Here is a 16,480-nt window from a genome sequence, read left to right as displayed (position 1 = left end):
AAATTACACCCTAGAGTCCTGCTTCTCACTATGCCAGGTGGTCATAACATGCTTAATAGGCAATTGTATAAGTAATAAAATGAAATAAAAATGAATAACTCAAAGGACTCAGAGAACATCTTTCTCCCTAGGTTGCAACAGTACTCCATGGGTATCCTGTGCGTGCATGCTCAGTCAGTCAGTTGTGTCCAACTCTTTGTGACCCATGGACTGTAGCCCACCAGGCTCCTCTGTCCATGGGATTCTCCAGCCAAGAATGCTGGAGTGGGTTGCCATGCCCTCCTCCAGGGGATCTTCCCGACCCAGGGATTGAACCCACATCTCTTATTAAGTCTCCTGCTTTGGCAGGCATGTTCTTTACTGCTAGCGCCACCTAGGAAGCACACGCGTATCACACATCTACACAGAACAGTAATCGGAAAATTATCTTGTCTTTCACGAATGAAGGTGACTTAAGGTGGCATAATGAAGGTGGCCCTAAAATCAAAATGTCCATTTATTTCATTTTTAATCGCCTGATTAAAGAATAACTGTGTAAGAATGCCCCCTACTAACAGTAAGGGGATGTACGCCTCATGTTCAAGAATGAATTCTGGTTCTTGCACATTCTATGGAAAGAGGCTCCCAACAGGCACCCAATGTGTGCTGACTGGCTAAAGACATCTGCCCAAAACTGACTGTGTTTCTTGGTTTCCCTAACTATGCAATGAATAGGCGAATGAAAACAAGAGAGGTCCACCTCCGCTAGCATCAGATGCTCTCTTACAAGCCAACTTTTACATAGAATTCTAAGATCTCCGCAGGTAAAAGGGAAGTACTCTGGATGAAGGTGGCTGGCAGGAGCTCAACAACAAGCTCTGGCCCCTCCCCCTCCCTCCCTCCCCTCTGCCGCCCACCCCACTCTCGCCCACCTCCCAAGACCTTTGGCCACTGCTAGGGAGGTTTCTCTGCTTAGCCTTTGAAACTACTTGACTGGGAGATCTTTACCTTCTCCTTTTTATCAATAACTTGATTGTTCCTTGACTCTCTTTTAGGCAATAACATGAGCGAACCACTGTGTCTAAACTGACTACCTTGATGACTCTTCTATTTTCATTTTCTTTGCTCTTATGCAGCACTCAGAAGCTCACCATTTGATTGTTTTTCATCTCTATAATTGACTTTAAAAGATCACATTAAGTATACTCTTTGCTCAGTAAATTCTGCAACGCTCTTTGATCAGTAAAAACTTGTTATTGCCAAATAATATGATGGATGAATACAAAGATGGGAGATAACCAGTACAAGTTGGGAGGAATTTTTCTTTATAAGAAGAGAACTTAAAAAGCCGAACTATTTAAATGTTGCTTCTGACTTAAATGGTTAAAACCAAATCTCATTTATCACAAGCAAATATCATGGGAGGCCACTTTATCTAATTCACACACACACAAAAAGCACTTAAAAATGGATGGGAGCTATGAAACCAGCATTAGAAAATGTCTTATGCAACACAGGTCTAGCTTCTTATGAAACACAGGTTACTGTAAGTATCCTCAATTACCACACTGCATACTTAAAAGGAATGTCTCACACTGACTTATTTTTTAAAAACTGCTATTCCTACAAATTATGTCTCAAATCTAAGAAAACAGAGTACCATTTTTCCCCAAAAACATTAATTAGCGATCTACCTGAAAGATCCTGAAATTCAGGCTTTTGACTGAAGATGAGGTAGTTAGTGGCGATGAAATGAAGCAGCCAGGTTGAGAGACAATCAGAGTGGTGAAACTGCAAGAAGAATGCAAAGTGAAACAACACTGTGCATAATGACATCAACATGATGATGGAGGAGGACTCACAGAGGGCCCGATTCCACGTTTAGTGTGTCTGTGCACGATGCAGCCTTCAGCCCATCTGACAGCAGGCAGGAAAAGGGAGCCTTATTAACAAATCATAATAAAATCACATCAACGAAGAAACCAGATCAAACGAAGAAACAGTTACGGTGGCCACAGGAGCTTAAAGGCTTTTAGGCAGATGCATGACTACATCTGTGGGTAACAAAGTCTACTGGAGATTCTTGAGGATTTTCATTTAAGCTTTTCATCTAAGGTCAAGGCCTTCACGAACTAATATCTGTGTAGCAGAGAGATGATTAGGGTTAACAAAGGCATACACTTGGCCATATCTCAACAAATTTACCTGCAGAGAAAACCAAAGAATATTCTGAAGAGGAGATGTCATTGATCTAAGGGTATGGGTTTCAACATGTAAGTATTTCTGTGAGGTTATGGATGAATAGCTGCTTATAACTTGCATGTACGTTGCACTAAGCAGGATTTCTAGCACATTTATCATCCTGAGTTCCAACAGCTGATAAAAGGGAAACTCAGAAACTTGGCCATGACATCATCACCTTGACACCTCCAACCCATGACTAATCCGTCCAATCATGCAATTCAGATTACAGTATAACCTGCTGACAGGCAACTTTGGAACACGAGTCTAGTTCTTTCAGTATCACTGTGGTAAAATATACGTCACATGAAACTTACCATTTTAACCACCTTTAAGTGTACAATTTGTTGGCATTACATATATTCACATCACTGTGCAACCATCACCACTATCTATTTTCAGAAATTTTTTCTGATCCCAAACGGAAACTCTGTACTTGTTAAACAATAACTCTCCTTTTCTCCTACCCCTAGTCTCTGGTAATCACTATTCTATTTTCTATGAGTTTGGCTATTCCAGGTAGCTCATATAGGTTATACAAAATTATGTACTGTTTGTCTTTTTTTCTGCCTGATTTATTCTACTTAGCATAAGGTCCCTGAGGTTCATCCACATTGTAGCATGCATTAAAACTTCATTACTTTTTTTTAAATTATTATTATTATTATTATTTTTTATTAGTTGGAGGCTAATCACTTCACAACATTTCAGTGGGTCTTGTCATACATTGACACGAATCAGCCATGGAGTTACATGTATTCCCCATCCTGATCCTCCCTCCCAGCTCCCTCTCCACCCGACTCCTCTGGATCTTCCCAGTGCACCAGGCCCGAGCTAAAACTTCATTACTTTTTAAGGAACAAAACTGGGTCATTGGCAATGATATGGATGAATCTAGTCTGTCATACACAGTGAAGTAAGTTAGAGAAAAAAATCAAACATCATACATTAATGCATATATATGGAATCTAGAAAAATGGTACTGATGAAGCTATTTGCACGGAAGGAATAAAGTTGAAGATGTGGAGAACAGACATGGACACATGGGAGAAGAGGAGGTTGAGATGAATTGGGAGATTAGGACTCACACAGACACGCTACCATGTGTAAAATAGATAGCTGGTGGGAAGCTGCTATGTACCACGGGAAGCTCAGCTCGGTGCTCTGTGATGACCTAGGTGGGGTGAGGTGTGGGTGGGACGGAGGCTCAAGAGGCAAAGAGAGATATATACACATATAGCTGATTCACACTGTCGTATAGCAGAAGCTAGCACATCACTGCAAAGCAACTATACTCCAATTCACACACACACACACATACACACACACACACACACACAGGTTTCCCAGGTGACACTACTGGCCTGTCAGTATAGGAGATGCAAGAGACCCAGGTTTGATTCCTGGGTTGGGAAGATCCCCTAGAGGAGGAAATGGCAACCCACTGTAGTATTCTTGCCTGGAAAATTCCATCGACAGAGGAGCCTGGTGGGCTACCGTCCATGAGATCGCAAAGAGTCAGACATGACTGAGCGACTGAGTGTGCACACACACACACACACACACACACACGTCACAATATATACAAACCTCACTCCTTTTTAAGGCTGAGTAATATTTCACTGCACGTATCACATCTGCTTAATTCACTTACCTGTTGATAAACATTTAGGTTGTTTCTACCTTTAGGCTAGAAACTCCTTCAGTTTGCAAGGAGATCCAGCCAGTCCATCCTAAAGGAAATCAGTCCTGAATGTTCATTGGAAGGACTGATGCTGAAACTGAAACTCCAATACTTTGGCCACCTGATGCAAAGAACTGACTCATTTGAAAAGACCCTGATGCTGGCAAAGATTGAAGGCAGGCGGAGAAGGGGACGAAAGAGGATGAGATGGTTGGATGGCATCACTGATTCAATGGGCATGAGTTTGAGTAAACTCCAGGAGCTGGTGATGGACAGGGAGGCCTGGCGTACTGCAGTCCGTAGGGTCACAAAGAGTTGGATGTGACTGAGTGACTGAACTGACTGACTTGGGCAAAATATATTAATAGCTCTCTTAAGTGAAATTTGCTGTTGTGTCTGACTCTTTGCGACCCTATGGACTATAGTCCATGGAATTCTCCAGGCCAGAATACTGGGGTGGGTAGCCTTTCCCTTCTCCAGGGGATCTTCCCAACCCAGGGATCAAACCCAGGTCTCCCACGTTGCAGGCAGATTCTTTACCAGCTGAGGCACAAGGGAAGCCCAAGAATACTGCAGTGGGTAGCCTATCCCTTCTCCAGCAGATCTTCCCAAGCCAGGAATCAACCCGGGCTTATCCTGAATTGCAGGTGAATTCTTTACCAACTGAGCTATCAGGGAAGCCCCAACTTTCTTAAAGAGAAGAGAATGGCTACCCACTCCAGTATTCCTGTTTATATACTATTTTTGAGTGTCCTGACATGGGTTTGGGTAGACTCAGACAGTTGGTGATGGACAGGGAGGCCTGGCGTGCTGCGGTTCATGGGGTCGCAAAGAGTTGGACACAACTGAGAGACTGAACTGAACTGAACTGAAGGGAGCTTCTCTTTTCTAGGAGATCTTTCCAACCCAGAGATCAAACCTGGGTCTCCTGCATTGCAGGCAGACTCCTTACAGTCTGAGCCATCAGGGAAACCCATGTAAGCAATAAGTAATATTACACAGAAAACAGATTTGTAATCTCAAATCTTAAGGAAGAAACTCAAGTATCGCTCTTTTTAAGTCATAATGTGGGAATATTTTAACATGTAAATTCAAACGTCCCTCTGATTTTAATTATTTTGTTCAGTTGCTAAGTTGAGTCCAACTCTTTGCGACCCCATGGACTATAGCCTGCTAGGCTCCTCTACCCATGGGATTTTCTGGGCAAGAACGGGTTGCCATTTTTTCCTCCAGGAGATCTTGCTGACCCAGATATTGAATCCGTGTCTCCTGCATTGACAGGTGGAATCTTTACTGCAGAGCCACCAGGGAAGCCCTGATTTTAATTATACAAAATTGGAATTTTTGAATTATAAGAGACTTTATAGTTCATCTAATACTGTATCACATTTTAACAATCTTTTTTCACTTTATGTTTTTGCTGATTAGAACACTGTCTATAGGCTGTGACTTCAAGATAGAGGGAGATCACAGAAATGAATAGCTGGCTATAAAAAACATGGTTCAAGGGCAGAATTTTATGTTTGAATAAGATTTAAGATTTTACAGTTATGGGCTCTTGGCGAGAAATGAAATGCATCCCACTGGAAAAACTACATTTGGGGAAGAATATGTGCTGACTCAAGAGGACAGTTTAAACTGAAATAAATAATGGAATTTTTAAAGACATTTAAAAAAATACCATAAAGCAAATGCTACAGCATTTAACAGCCCTGTGAAGAATAGTAATGATGGAGAAAGTCCCCCCCCCACCCCACCCCAAATATACAAGGAAATTGTCAGAAACAAAACTGGTGGCTTGAAGAAGTCAAATATCAATGCACAGATCATAAGTAAGAATTAAACTTAACACTTTAATGTGAGAGTAAATAGGACTTCATAGGAATCACCAAAGTCAGTCAAGATAAGGGTTAAAGGGGAGGAGGAATAGAGCATTTCTACCTCGATCCAAAGGAACTGATCTGACTAAGGGTTGGGGGGGGGAAACTTTGTTGCATGTTAAGATTCCAAATTGAAGGAAATATATGAATCTAAAGGAATCATGGTAAAGAGCTAAGAGAGGTTAGAGGAAAGTTCCAGCAGAAGTGAGAGAATACCAAAACTTCTTATCTGTACCAAAACTGTGAATGATGTGGGACTTCCCTGGTGGTCCAGTGGCTAAGACTCCACATTCCCAATACATGGGGCCCGGATTCAATCCCTGGTCAGAGAACTAGACCCCACAAGCTACAACTGAGACCAGATGCAGCCAAGAAAAACAAATACGTTTTAAAAATAAGTAATCATCTCCTGCCTAAAACTCTTTGTGACCCCTTCCTCTATTAAAATTTTTTTTAAATGTGAATGACACTTTCCTGATATACAATACAAAACCAGCAGAGATGATAGAGGGATTGGAAACTTCAATTATTCAGAGAGCCACTAAGTCTAATTGTGCCAAAAGACAGAAGTCAAAGAAGCAATGAGGGAAAGGTCAACCAAAGTCTGACCAACAGATGAACTGGCTGGCAAAGCTGAACTTCAACCTACGAACTTCAAAGAGAACTGGGAATAAAATTGATCCTGTTTCTGAGATTCATATTGGCAAATTAGGGACTGCCAGGAACAGACTAAAGGAAAACGAGCAAATGCAGGCTTAATGCTAGCAAACAGAAAAGTCTTCAGAAACAGTAAAATTAAAGAAGAGCTGGTGTCTTAGACTTTAAAAATTCAAGGGGAAAAATAAGGATACTACTTACACAGTCAGAAACTGCACATTCAGGGAAACCAGGTCAGGAAGAATTTCTGACAATACAGTCATAAATGATTCTCATAAGGAACCGTGTGTGTGTGTGTGTGTGTGTGTGTGTGTGGCACTTAAAGAAATCAATGCAACCAAGCAGAAAGTTTTCTTTTGCATGAACTATGTAAAAGGGTACTACAAGATAAGAAAAACAAAGCTTATGCACATTTTTTTAAAAGTATGAAGAACTTGTTAGAATGTATGAAAATGATACATCAAAAATGAATGTGAAAATGCTAGAAAGAATAAAAAAGAATTTTTAACCGAAATCTAGAGAACAGATATTAATCCCAAGCTCAATGTAATTATATTTCAAAGAGAGATAAAGGTTACTCTCTTTTTTAAAATTTGTTTTTTTCTCTAATATTAAACACATCTGATCTGAAGACTTGATTATGACAGAAATGAAAAATAGCTATGGAGATAATAGAAGACCTAGATGCTTTAACTGAATTTCCCTTCCATTCCCAGAAATGGACACAGGGATTAATGAATTCATCTCAGCATGGAGGTTGGAGAAGGAATGGCAACCCACTCCAGTGTCCTTGCCTGGAGAAATCCAGACAGAAGAGGCTGGTGGACTGTGGTCCATGGGGTCACAAAGAGTTGGACACAACTGAGTGACTAAGACACAGAGCATGGAGGTAAGCTTTTAGCTCTCACAGAGTCAGTCCTTTGCCCCCTTATGTGGCTCTATCTTAGCAACTTGGATGAAGACAAACTTGTCATATTTTCCTAATTCTGGATGTCAAAGATGATAGGGACAACCAATATGCTATAGGCCAGATAACATTTCACAAAGTCCTGATCATCTGTAATGATGGACCAAATACATTCTTGTGAGAAAAACACTTAGAAGGTTCACCTTGATGTGAGTTCAGAATCAATCACTGTGCCCTGATGGCTGTCTTAGGGCAGGCAATGGAATACTACAGTAACTCCTCATACATTGAGACATTTCACAAAAGATGTTTGAAGGAACCAATGAAGTTCATCAACACCACCGACAAACAACTAGAACTTTAAAGCGTGCTCATGAAGTGAATGGTTGTATGAAAGAATGAATGAACGAACGAATAAATAAATGAGTTCAGCCTAACCATCTCTTATCAATATGTACGACTCTTCTCAGTATACATGAATCACCCAGTGTCAAAGAGAATGCCTAGAAAAAGCCTTGAAGGAGTGAGTCAGCAATCTAAACGACGACTCCATTTTTCTCTCAGGAATCCTAAGATGGGATCATTTGAGGGAAATTCAAGGTAAGTTCTATTTTCTCTACTGCCTATATGGAACAATACAACATCACACACGACTGACGCTAACAAGGACCACCATTCAGTCGGGAAAATTTCATATTGGCCACTATCTCCTTAGAAAAGGATTGCTCAAAAAACACTATGCTCCAAAATTATCTGCAGATGTGTTGTCAGGGCACATTTAACTCATGCAGCCAAATTTCCAAACTAATTTTCATTAGTGAAAAGGTGAAAGTGAAGTTGCTCAGTTGTGTCCGGCTCTTTGCAACCCCATGGACTGTAGCCTACCAGGCTCCTCCATCCATGGGATTTTCCAGGCGAGAGTACTGGAGTGGGCTGCCATTTCCTTCTCCAAATTTTTTTTTTTTCATTAATTTTCATTAGTTCTTAAGGGTAGTGCAACTCTTGAGAAACAAACAAAAAAAAAATGTTTAAAGTAATATAATTTTTGTAATTTTTTTTTTTTGAAAAATCAACCAACCAGAAACGTAGGGGCCAATTACCTTGGCTTTTTTGAGCAGGTCGACTATGTCGAGGTTCATGGACGCCAGCTCCCGGCTCGGCATGCTCTGCAGCTGGGTGATGATGAAGAGCTCACATATGTGCTGCAGTCGGGACACCTGGTACATCTCCGCGCAGATCAGGAGGCACATGGCCTGGAAAATGCCAGCTGAGGCCAGGGAGGGAGAGAGAGTGGGCAGTGACACCGCCTCCTTTCCGACCCAGCCCCAGAACCACAGCAAAAGCGAGAAAATGCTGACGGTACCATCCAGTGTCGGAGAGAATGCCTAGAAAAAGCCTTGAAGGGCGAGTCAGCAATCCAAAGGATGACTCCATTTTAAAGGGAATTCTTTCAAGCCTTCAGACCCAGAAGTGACTCTGTTGTTTTTAATTCTCCAGAGAAAGAGATTCTACCGTTGCCCTTAATAATCAACTCCAGGGCTACAGGGTAACTCTGTCTGTTAGCTGTACTAAATCCTTGCAATTTTTCTTCTGGCTTAAGTCCCCAGGTTTGTTTGGGTTTTATTGTGGTAAAATAAACGTAACAAAAAGTTTTAAGTGTAAACAGAACGTTAAATTTTAAGTGCAAAGTTTAGTGGCATGAAGTATATTCACACTGGTGAGTAACCACCACCACTTCCCTTCTCCAAAACTTCTTTCTTCTTCCTCAACTGATACTTTGTACCCATTAAGCACTAAAATTTCCCCCTTCCCTAAACCCCTGGCAGTCACCCACGTTTTTTTATTAGTTTTTTTATTTTTTTAAAAAACGCTTCTCTGTAAGTTGAATGATTTTTTTCATGTAATTCTTTTTTGTCCTTCTTTAAATGTAGCAAGGAACCAAGAATAGTATGTATGATAAATATTTATCAAAATAAATAGATTACTTTTCTTTCTGCAGTTTCCCAGTGCAAATATTCCAGTATCCAGGTTAACTTTCTGTTTATTCATTTTGACTCATTTGTCCCCCACACTTCACCTTTTACCATTTTTAAAGTATTTTGTCTTAGTTATTGCTGCTTTTCTGAACATTTTTTTTTTATTAGTAAGATAAAACTTAAAATCCAAAGCTTCAATTACTCTAGTGAGAGGGTGACTGAGAAAACAAATTTCCTTATTATTCCAAATCCAGTCAAATATTTAATATACAATTTTTCCAATACCAAAATAATAAAATACCCAGTAACAGACATTTTGATGAGAATCAATGCTTTCATTTTTACTAGAAAGCAATGATAAGCCAGTCTCTAACACTAATAGTAATAACCGTAACTGGCTCCAAAACATTCTATAGACAGCTGCAAGACCAGAACTGATTCAATTAAAAAAAGAATTTTCTGTCCTGGAATTTCAAAACTTTTCACTAGAGGGCTCATGACTTATTTAAAACTTAGGACATTTCAATAATAAACACTTCCGAATGTAAAATTAAAGCAGTAAGCCTGAAGAGAGGTATGGTCTGAAAGGTGTATCTTCTTTTTATATTGGCAAGGGTGCCTGGCCCGGTCCTTGTAACCAAGGTCTCAGGCTCCTGGACTACACACCGGGGCTTATTCTGGTTGAATCTGCAGTGGGAGCCACCTGGTGGTCAAAGGATAAAAACTAGTTAAAAGGGGCTCCTATGCCTGCATCCCAAGGCTCCGGGGCTGTGGCAAGGATTCTGCAGTTTCTCCAAAGTGCCTCCAGGTCCAGGGAACCTGCAAAATCTGGTCCACTCTGCAGCTGCCACGGACAGTTCTCAGTCACCAGCCGGTGAAGAGGGAAATAAATCCTACAGTCCACTGGGCATTCTAAACCACTGAAGAAAAGTTTGTGGATAAGTCAGCTTTAGGAGAGTATGATTCTAGAAGTCAGAAAAAAGTCAGACTTTTTAGTATTAAAAGTTGGAAAAAGGCCATCCTCTGGGCTAGAGTGATAACCACAGGAATCTCAGAATATTGAAATTTCTTAAAAGGGCCTCAATTGGAAGTCAGAGCCATAAAAGCGGCTGCCCAACCCTATTTTCCTCATGAAAGGACAGTGTTCTAGGGAGCTCTCCGCCCTAACCTGCGGCAGTGGAGTGGCCCCTGAGTACTATGAGACACCTCCACTTCAGGAGGTCTGCAGTGATCAGCGTGCTGCTGGTGCTGCAGAGACACGTGAACTTATTCCTGGGTCTGAGGGCCCACAAGAGGCACCCAATCACCACTCTTCCACTTGAACTGACTATAAAAATTCTCTGTTGCCCCAACATCACCTCCACCTACTTGGCACATTCCACGATGTCAGCTCCCACAAACCTTAAATGAAAAGAGGTTTCATAGAAAGCAATGTCTCAAAATGGATTATCAGGAAAGAAAGAATTATGAGATTCTATTTAACATGTTTTTGTTGTTTAGTTCTTGCGTCTGACTCTTTTGCGACCCCATGGAGTGTAGCCCCCCACCCCAACCCCCGGGCTCCTCTGTCCATGGGATTCTCCAGGCAAGAATACTAGAGTGGGTTGCCAATTTCCTTCTCCAGGGGATCTTCCCGACCCAGGGATGGAACCCCTGTCTCCTGCATTGTCAGGAAGATTATTTACCACTGGGCCACGATGGAAGCCCAACACTGATGGTGGGAAAGACTGAAGGCAAAAGGAGAAAAGGGCGGTAGAGGATGAGTTGGTTAAATAGTATCATTGACTCAGTGGGCATGAATCTGAGCAAAGGCTCGGAGATAGTAGAGGACAGAGAAGCCTGGCGTGCTACAGTCCACGGAGTCGCAAAGAGTCGGACATGACCTAGCGACTGAACAACATCATCATCTAACATGTATACAATGGCTCACCTGGGCAACAGGAGTCTGTGTACAGATATTCCAAGAATGACAAGAAAGTCTCTTTGGAAACACCATAAACTGGAATCAGAACACTCTTTGCTTCCATGTAATTCCCGTTAAACATGGCTGCCATCACTTCACACCGGGCCACCAGGATGGCCCTGTGGGCCGGCACCGTCGTACCTGTGAGGTTCAACAGGGAGACGAGGCTAAGAGACATAAGCCTGCCGAGTTACTCTTCTAGCAATTTTCCTCCTAATCAGAATTGTACTTCATTAGGCACAGCGAAGCTGACATTCAGAAACCAGATCTGGGGGTGATAACCAGCATTAAAGTTCAGAGACTTTTTAGTTTTTTAAATAAATTGAAAAATTCAGAGAGTTCAAAAGTTGACTTTGAAACCAACAATTTGCAAGTCAGGCAATTATTTGGTACTTAGTTTTTATTTCCTGAAGCTAGAAACACTGAAATGAAATATTTTGCTACATGTTTTTATAAGAAACATCCATTCCTCTACAATTGGCTTGAAATACCACTACCCACCCCTGCCCATGTGCCCTCCCAAGGAAACACAGCCATTACTCACAGTACAGTCTTGGCCAGGCTTCCGTGTATCAGAAACAGGAAAATAAATCATGCTTAGCCTCAGCAGTTCATAGATCATAGCAAGAATGGCAAGGGAAATTCTTGTGGAGCCAAAGGCAACATTTCAGACTTCATGGAAAATTCAGAGGACGATGGATGACCTAGTCCCCTGCTTCCTCCCTGTCACAGTACCTCCACAGGGAACCTCCCCTTCCCAGATGAATAATACCTGCTTGTGGGAGGGCCAGGGCTGCTTTACATTTTAAAGGCCCCTCAGCCTATATCTTCCCTGGTGGCTCAGAGGGTAAAGTGTCTGCCTACAAGGTGGGAGACCTAGGTTTGCTTCCTGGGTCAGGAAGATCCCCTGGAGAAGGAAATGGCAACCCACTCCGGTACTCTTGCTAGAAAATCCCATGGATGGAGAAGCCTGGTGCAGGCTACAGGCCATGAGGTCGCAAAGAGTCGGACACCAACTGAGCAACTTCACTTTCACTGAAGCACATGAAACTGATCAGACTCTCCAGTGGAACTTGCTAAGCCCTCCAACTACCACGTCAAGGGACCATGGCTGTGGCAGATGGGACTCAGGTAGCCTGGGGCTCACCATTCCCACCTCCTACAGCCAGCCTTCAGCTCAGTCTAAATCAGATTAACAGATCACCAGCAAGCATCTGCCACGGGACAGCCACCACGTTTGGTATTGGACGTACAAAGATGAGAAACACGGAGCTACCTTGCTTTGGAGATGCCACACTTTTATTATTTTTTTGTTGTTTGCATGATTAAATTAATTAATTTATTTTAATTGGAGGCTGATTACTTTACAATATTGTGCTGGTTTTTGCCATGCATTGACATGAATCAGCCATGGGTGAACATGTTTCCCCCATCCTGAACCCCTCTCCCACCTCCCTCCCCATCCCATCCCTCTGGGTCATCCCCGTGCACCGGCCCTGTCTCACGCATCGAACTTGGACTGGTCATCTGTTTCACATATGATAATATACACATTTCAGTACTATTCTCTCAAATCATCCCACCCTCGCCTTCTCCCACAGAGTCCAAAAGTCTGTTCTTTACATCTGTGTGGAGACGCCAAACCTCTCCCCTTCCAGAAAGTAACTCTATGAGCCAGACCACAAGTCTGCATCCGGCAGCCCCCAAATCTCATACTTGTCAGGGGCATATATTCTTCTCCAAAATATTTACAATTACTGGGTTCTTCATGCTCTTTAATATCCAAGCACAATATCTTCTGGCTCAGAAAAAAAGAGGAAAAAAGTCTCACATAAGCCTAGTGACTTTCTCCGAAGCCAGTAACCCCTCAGGATCCACACGCAACGTACACCAGCCTCAGTTCTGCACTCACTGCCTGACACCGTCACCCACACAGACCCACCTCCTGTGGGTGCAGGGAGAAGTCTCAGGAGTTCTCCTGCCAGGTCCTCACACCTACCAGCAGGCAGCCTCCCTTCCTGACCCCCTCTCTGCCTCTCTGCCTTTCGGTCGCCTGCCCTCAATGTTACAGTGTTCATCGGTGGGGGGTGACCAGCTTCCACAACCAAAGTGTGCTGGATGTATTTGTACACAGCAATTAACAACGAATTCAAATAGGCAATGCGATTTGACTTCCAACTTGAAGATTCTAAAATCTTAAATAAGGAACCATGAAAAAAGAAAAAAAAAATAGGAGTATGGCTTAAACAAACTACAATTTGGGTTAAGCAGAGGAATTTAAGATTGGGGAAAAAAAAAATACCTAGTAGATAGTAGTAGATGGGAAAGAAACTTGATGGGTAACCTTGAAACTTGAACAGAAATTTCCTGTTGATACTGTGATTACAATGGAATTACAAAACCAAGAACAGAACATTCAGTGCCTTCAAGCATTTTTAAGGCCTACTTCAATAGAACCCCTCCAATCAAGAAAATACCCATTTGTTTCTCACCCTTTCAAACTACTGTCCTGGTGTTATAAATTGTTCTACTGTGAGACTGTAACACAATACCTCAGTTCAGCCACATTTCTAAACACTGTATATATATATATATATACACACACATATATATAAGCAAAGAATAAAACATGCTAAATGAAAATAACATAGTGATTATTTACACAACAGCAAGAGGATAGAGCTGAAGAATCACTAGGGGGAAAAAAATCAGTTTTCTAAAAAAAAAAAAAAAAAAAATCAGTTTTCTAGTTAACAGATGAATATGTCCTTTGAAAACATCAAGACCTAAAGTAACTTTCCTTTGTAGTATTAAATTGTTGTTACTGTTTTTTTTTTAAGGAAAAGAGTTTTAAGAGTGAAACAATATTTGAAAGCCCAGTTTCTAGTAACTTGGCACACATTATCAAGGATCCTTGCTTTCATTACATACTAAAATACTACATTTTTCATATGTTCTTCACACTACTTGCCAAGTTTCGAAAATGAAATTTTTAGAATCATTCTTTTGTTTTATTCTGAAAACAGGAAACTTGTCTAGCTCAAGAGAGGTTCAGAATATGTACTAAGTAAACAAGACAGAATGTAGCTTATTTTTCATAAGGCACAGATTCAAATGTCAAAAGAAAACATATCTTTCTACATCAGATCCAAAAGTTTACCATAACTAGTTTTATTTAATGGATAAAGATATAAACTTATATACACATTGTATACATTTATATATTTGTATAAGTGTACATTTGATGACTATTTCAATTGTAGTTTTTTAGCTTATGTCAACTCCAGTCAGTTGTCAGTGATATCTGAATATTTTTTAAAAAGTATTTGCTGCAGCCCTGGATTCAGCACAGAAAAACGCAGTGTGGTTTGCCCATCAGGCCTCTAAATATACCTTTCTATATTATATAGAATATAATATATATATATAGAATAATATATATATATAGAATATATCATCTCCATCCTCATGACCACTCAGCCCTCTCCCAGGTAGAAACTAGTATCCTCATTTTACAGGTGAGGAAACAGAGGATCCGAAAAAGCAAAGTAACATAGCCAAACCTATTAAATAGTAAAAATGCTTCCAAGCAAAACCCTGACCTGGTCTGTCACTACCGTCTCATCAAGCTTATCACTAGAAAGGACCTTTTAGAATCGACGTGACTCACGGTCTTCACTCTGCAAATGAGGAGACTCCGGGCAGACGTGTGGGGGACCAGCCCAAGGACACACACTGGCTGGGAAGCAAAGCCAAGGCTGGAGCTGGGGCTGCAGACCCTCCCCCAGAGCAGCGACCGTGGCTCTGGAAGCTGCCCGCCCCACACTCCTCAGACCTAAGCGGCCTCTCGGCCAGCGGGTAGCAGAGGTGCTGCTGGACCCTGCTTTCACCCATTCCTGCTCCTCTCCGTGGAGGCCTTGGGTGCTGAGCCGAGGAGGCTACAAAGGGCATTGGAGCAGCTGCCACGTGGTATCCGCACAGGCATTACAGGGGGCTCTCGCAGGTCCAGCCGCTGCCACGGTGGGGGTGCAAGCAGGTGCCTGCCAACGGCAGGTAGGTGGGAGCACAGGAGCCTGAGAGGGTTCTCTATCCCTGCTCTCATTTTCTCTCAGTGTAACATATATTTTCATGCATTGCATATTCCTCATGAAACTCTTTTCAACAGGTTACACTAAAATAATAGTGTAAAATATTAAAATAATATTTTACACTATTATTTAATATTTAAAAATATTGTTTTAAAATAATATTGCAAAGTAATATATAATATTATTAAAATAATATTGCAAAGTAATAGTGTAAAATAATTGGTATCAGTGCCTCCTATGCAAATTATAAGGAAATTTGGTCAACTGTTGGCCTTCTTTTCTCTGAATCCCATTTTACATAATTTCAAGGTCACTGACTGTCCCATTCTCAGTAGCCCACACTCACACTGCAGCTACTAACAGCCGCTTACCCAAAGGCACCTTGGAAAGTTCCCAATTCATTGTTTGTCTTGGCAAGTGACCAGAGTAAAAAGCAAAACAAATCTTTCTGGTAAACATTTTTAAAAAGTAAGGTACTGTTAGCTGCCAATTTTATTTCTACCATAAAATTAAATTAAATCTTCCTTTTAGTAACAGCTCACTTTAAAGGTGTACTTCATTCATTTGAAACAACTCCTTCTATCCTTCTTGCCTAATTAAAGGTATTTCACAATTCACTTCTAAGACTAGGCTTTCAATCTACTAAAGTGACAAAGTAGCCAAGCGAATAACAATAATGGGCATTAAAAGAGCTCATCTTTATTAAAATTAGGTAGCGTTACTTTCCAACAGAGCTAAAAACCAGCAATAGCACTGAGGGTCATTAAGAAGTAAATGTAGTGATAACTACAGACGCCTGATGTAAGCCAGGCATGACCCTCAGCGAGAGTAGTTCCTTTTGCTCAATTAAAAAGGAAAAGAGCTGAAAACATAAACTAGACGTAATGTAAAATGCTGAGGGGGCTAGTTTCAGATGATTCAAAAACTACAATCTTAAAGAAATACACAAACAAAATATACAAGTGGGTGATTTGTAACATCACTCTATCCCCTGCCAGTCCCTAAAGGTTAACAAAGCACTGGGTAACAACAATAACAACAAACTAAGGAAAATATAAATTTTCTTATTTTAATAAAATATTTCATTTCCTAGAAAATGAAATTT

General features: G+C 41.2%; 1 protein-coding gene across 1 annotated transcript in view; it reads right to left on the bottom strand.

Moving 5' to 3' along the window:
- The window catches only part of RHOBTB3 (Rho related BTB domain containing 3), a 59,532-nt gene that overhangs the window by 5,912 nt on the left and 37,140 nt on the right, over positions 1-16,480 (bottom strand). The window contains exons 9-11 of the mRNA XM_061152045.1: positions 11,255-11,428; positions 8,449-8,615; positions 1,674-1,770 (exon numbers count right to left, since the gene is read on the bottom strand). Of these exons, the coding sequence (XP_061008028.1) occupies positions 1,674-1,770; positions 8,449-8,615; positions 11,255-11,428 (438 nt within the window). The remainder of the gene's footprint in view (positions 1-1,673; positions 1,771-8,448; positions 8,616-11,254; positions 11,429-16,480) is intronic.

This window comes from Dama dama, chromosome 9 (assembly GCF_033118175.1).
Source record: "Dama dama isolate Ldn47 chromosome 9, ASM3311817v1, whole genome shotgun sequence".
NCBI classification, from domain to species: domain Eukaryota; kingdom Metazoa; phylum Chordata; class Mammalia; order Artiodactyla; family Cervidae; genus Dama; species Dama dama.
Note: the sequence above shows the minus strand (reverse complement) of the source record. Positions and strands in the feature narration are given on the sequence as shown.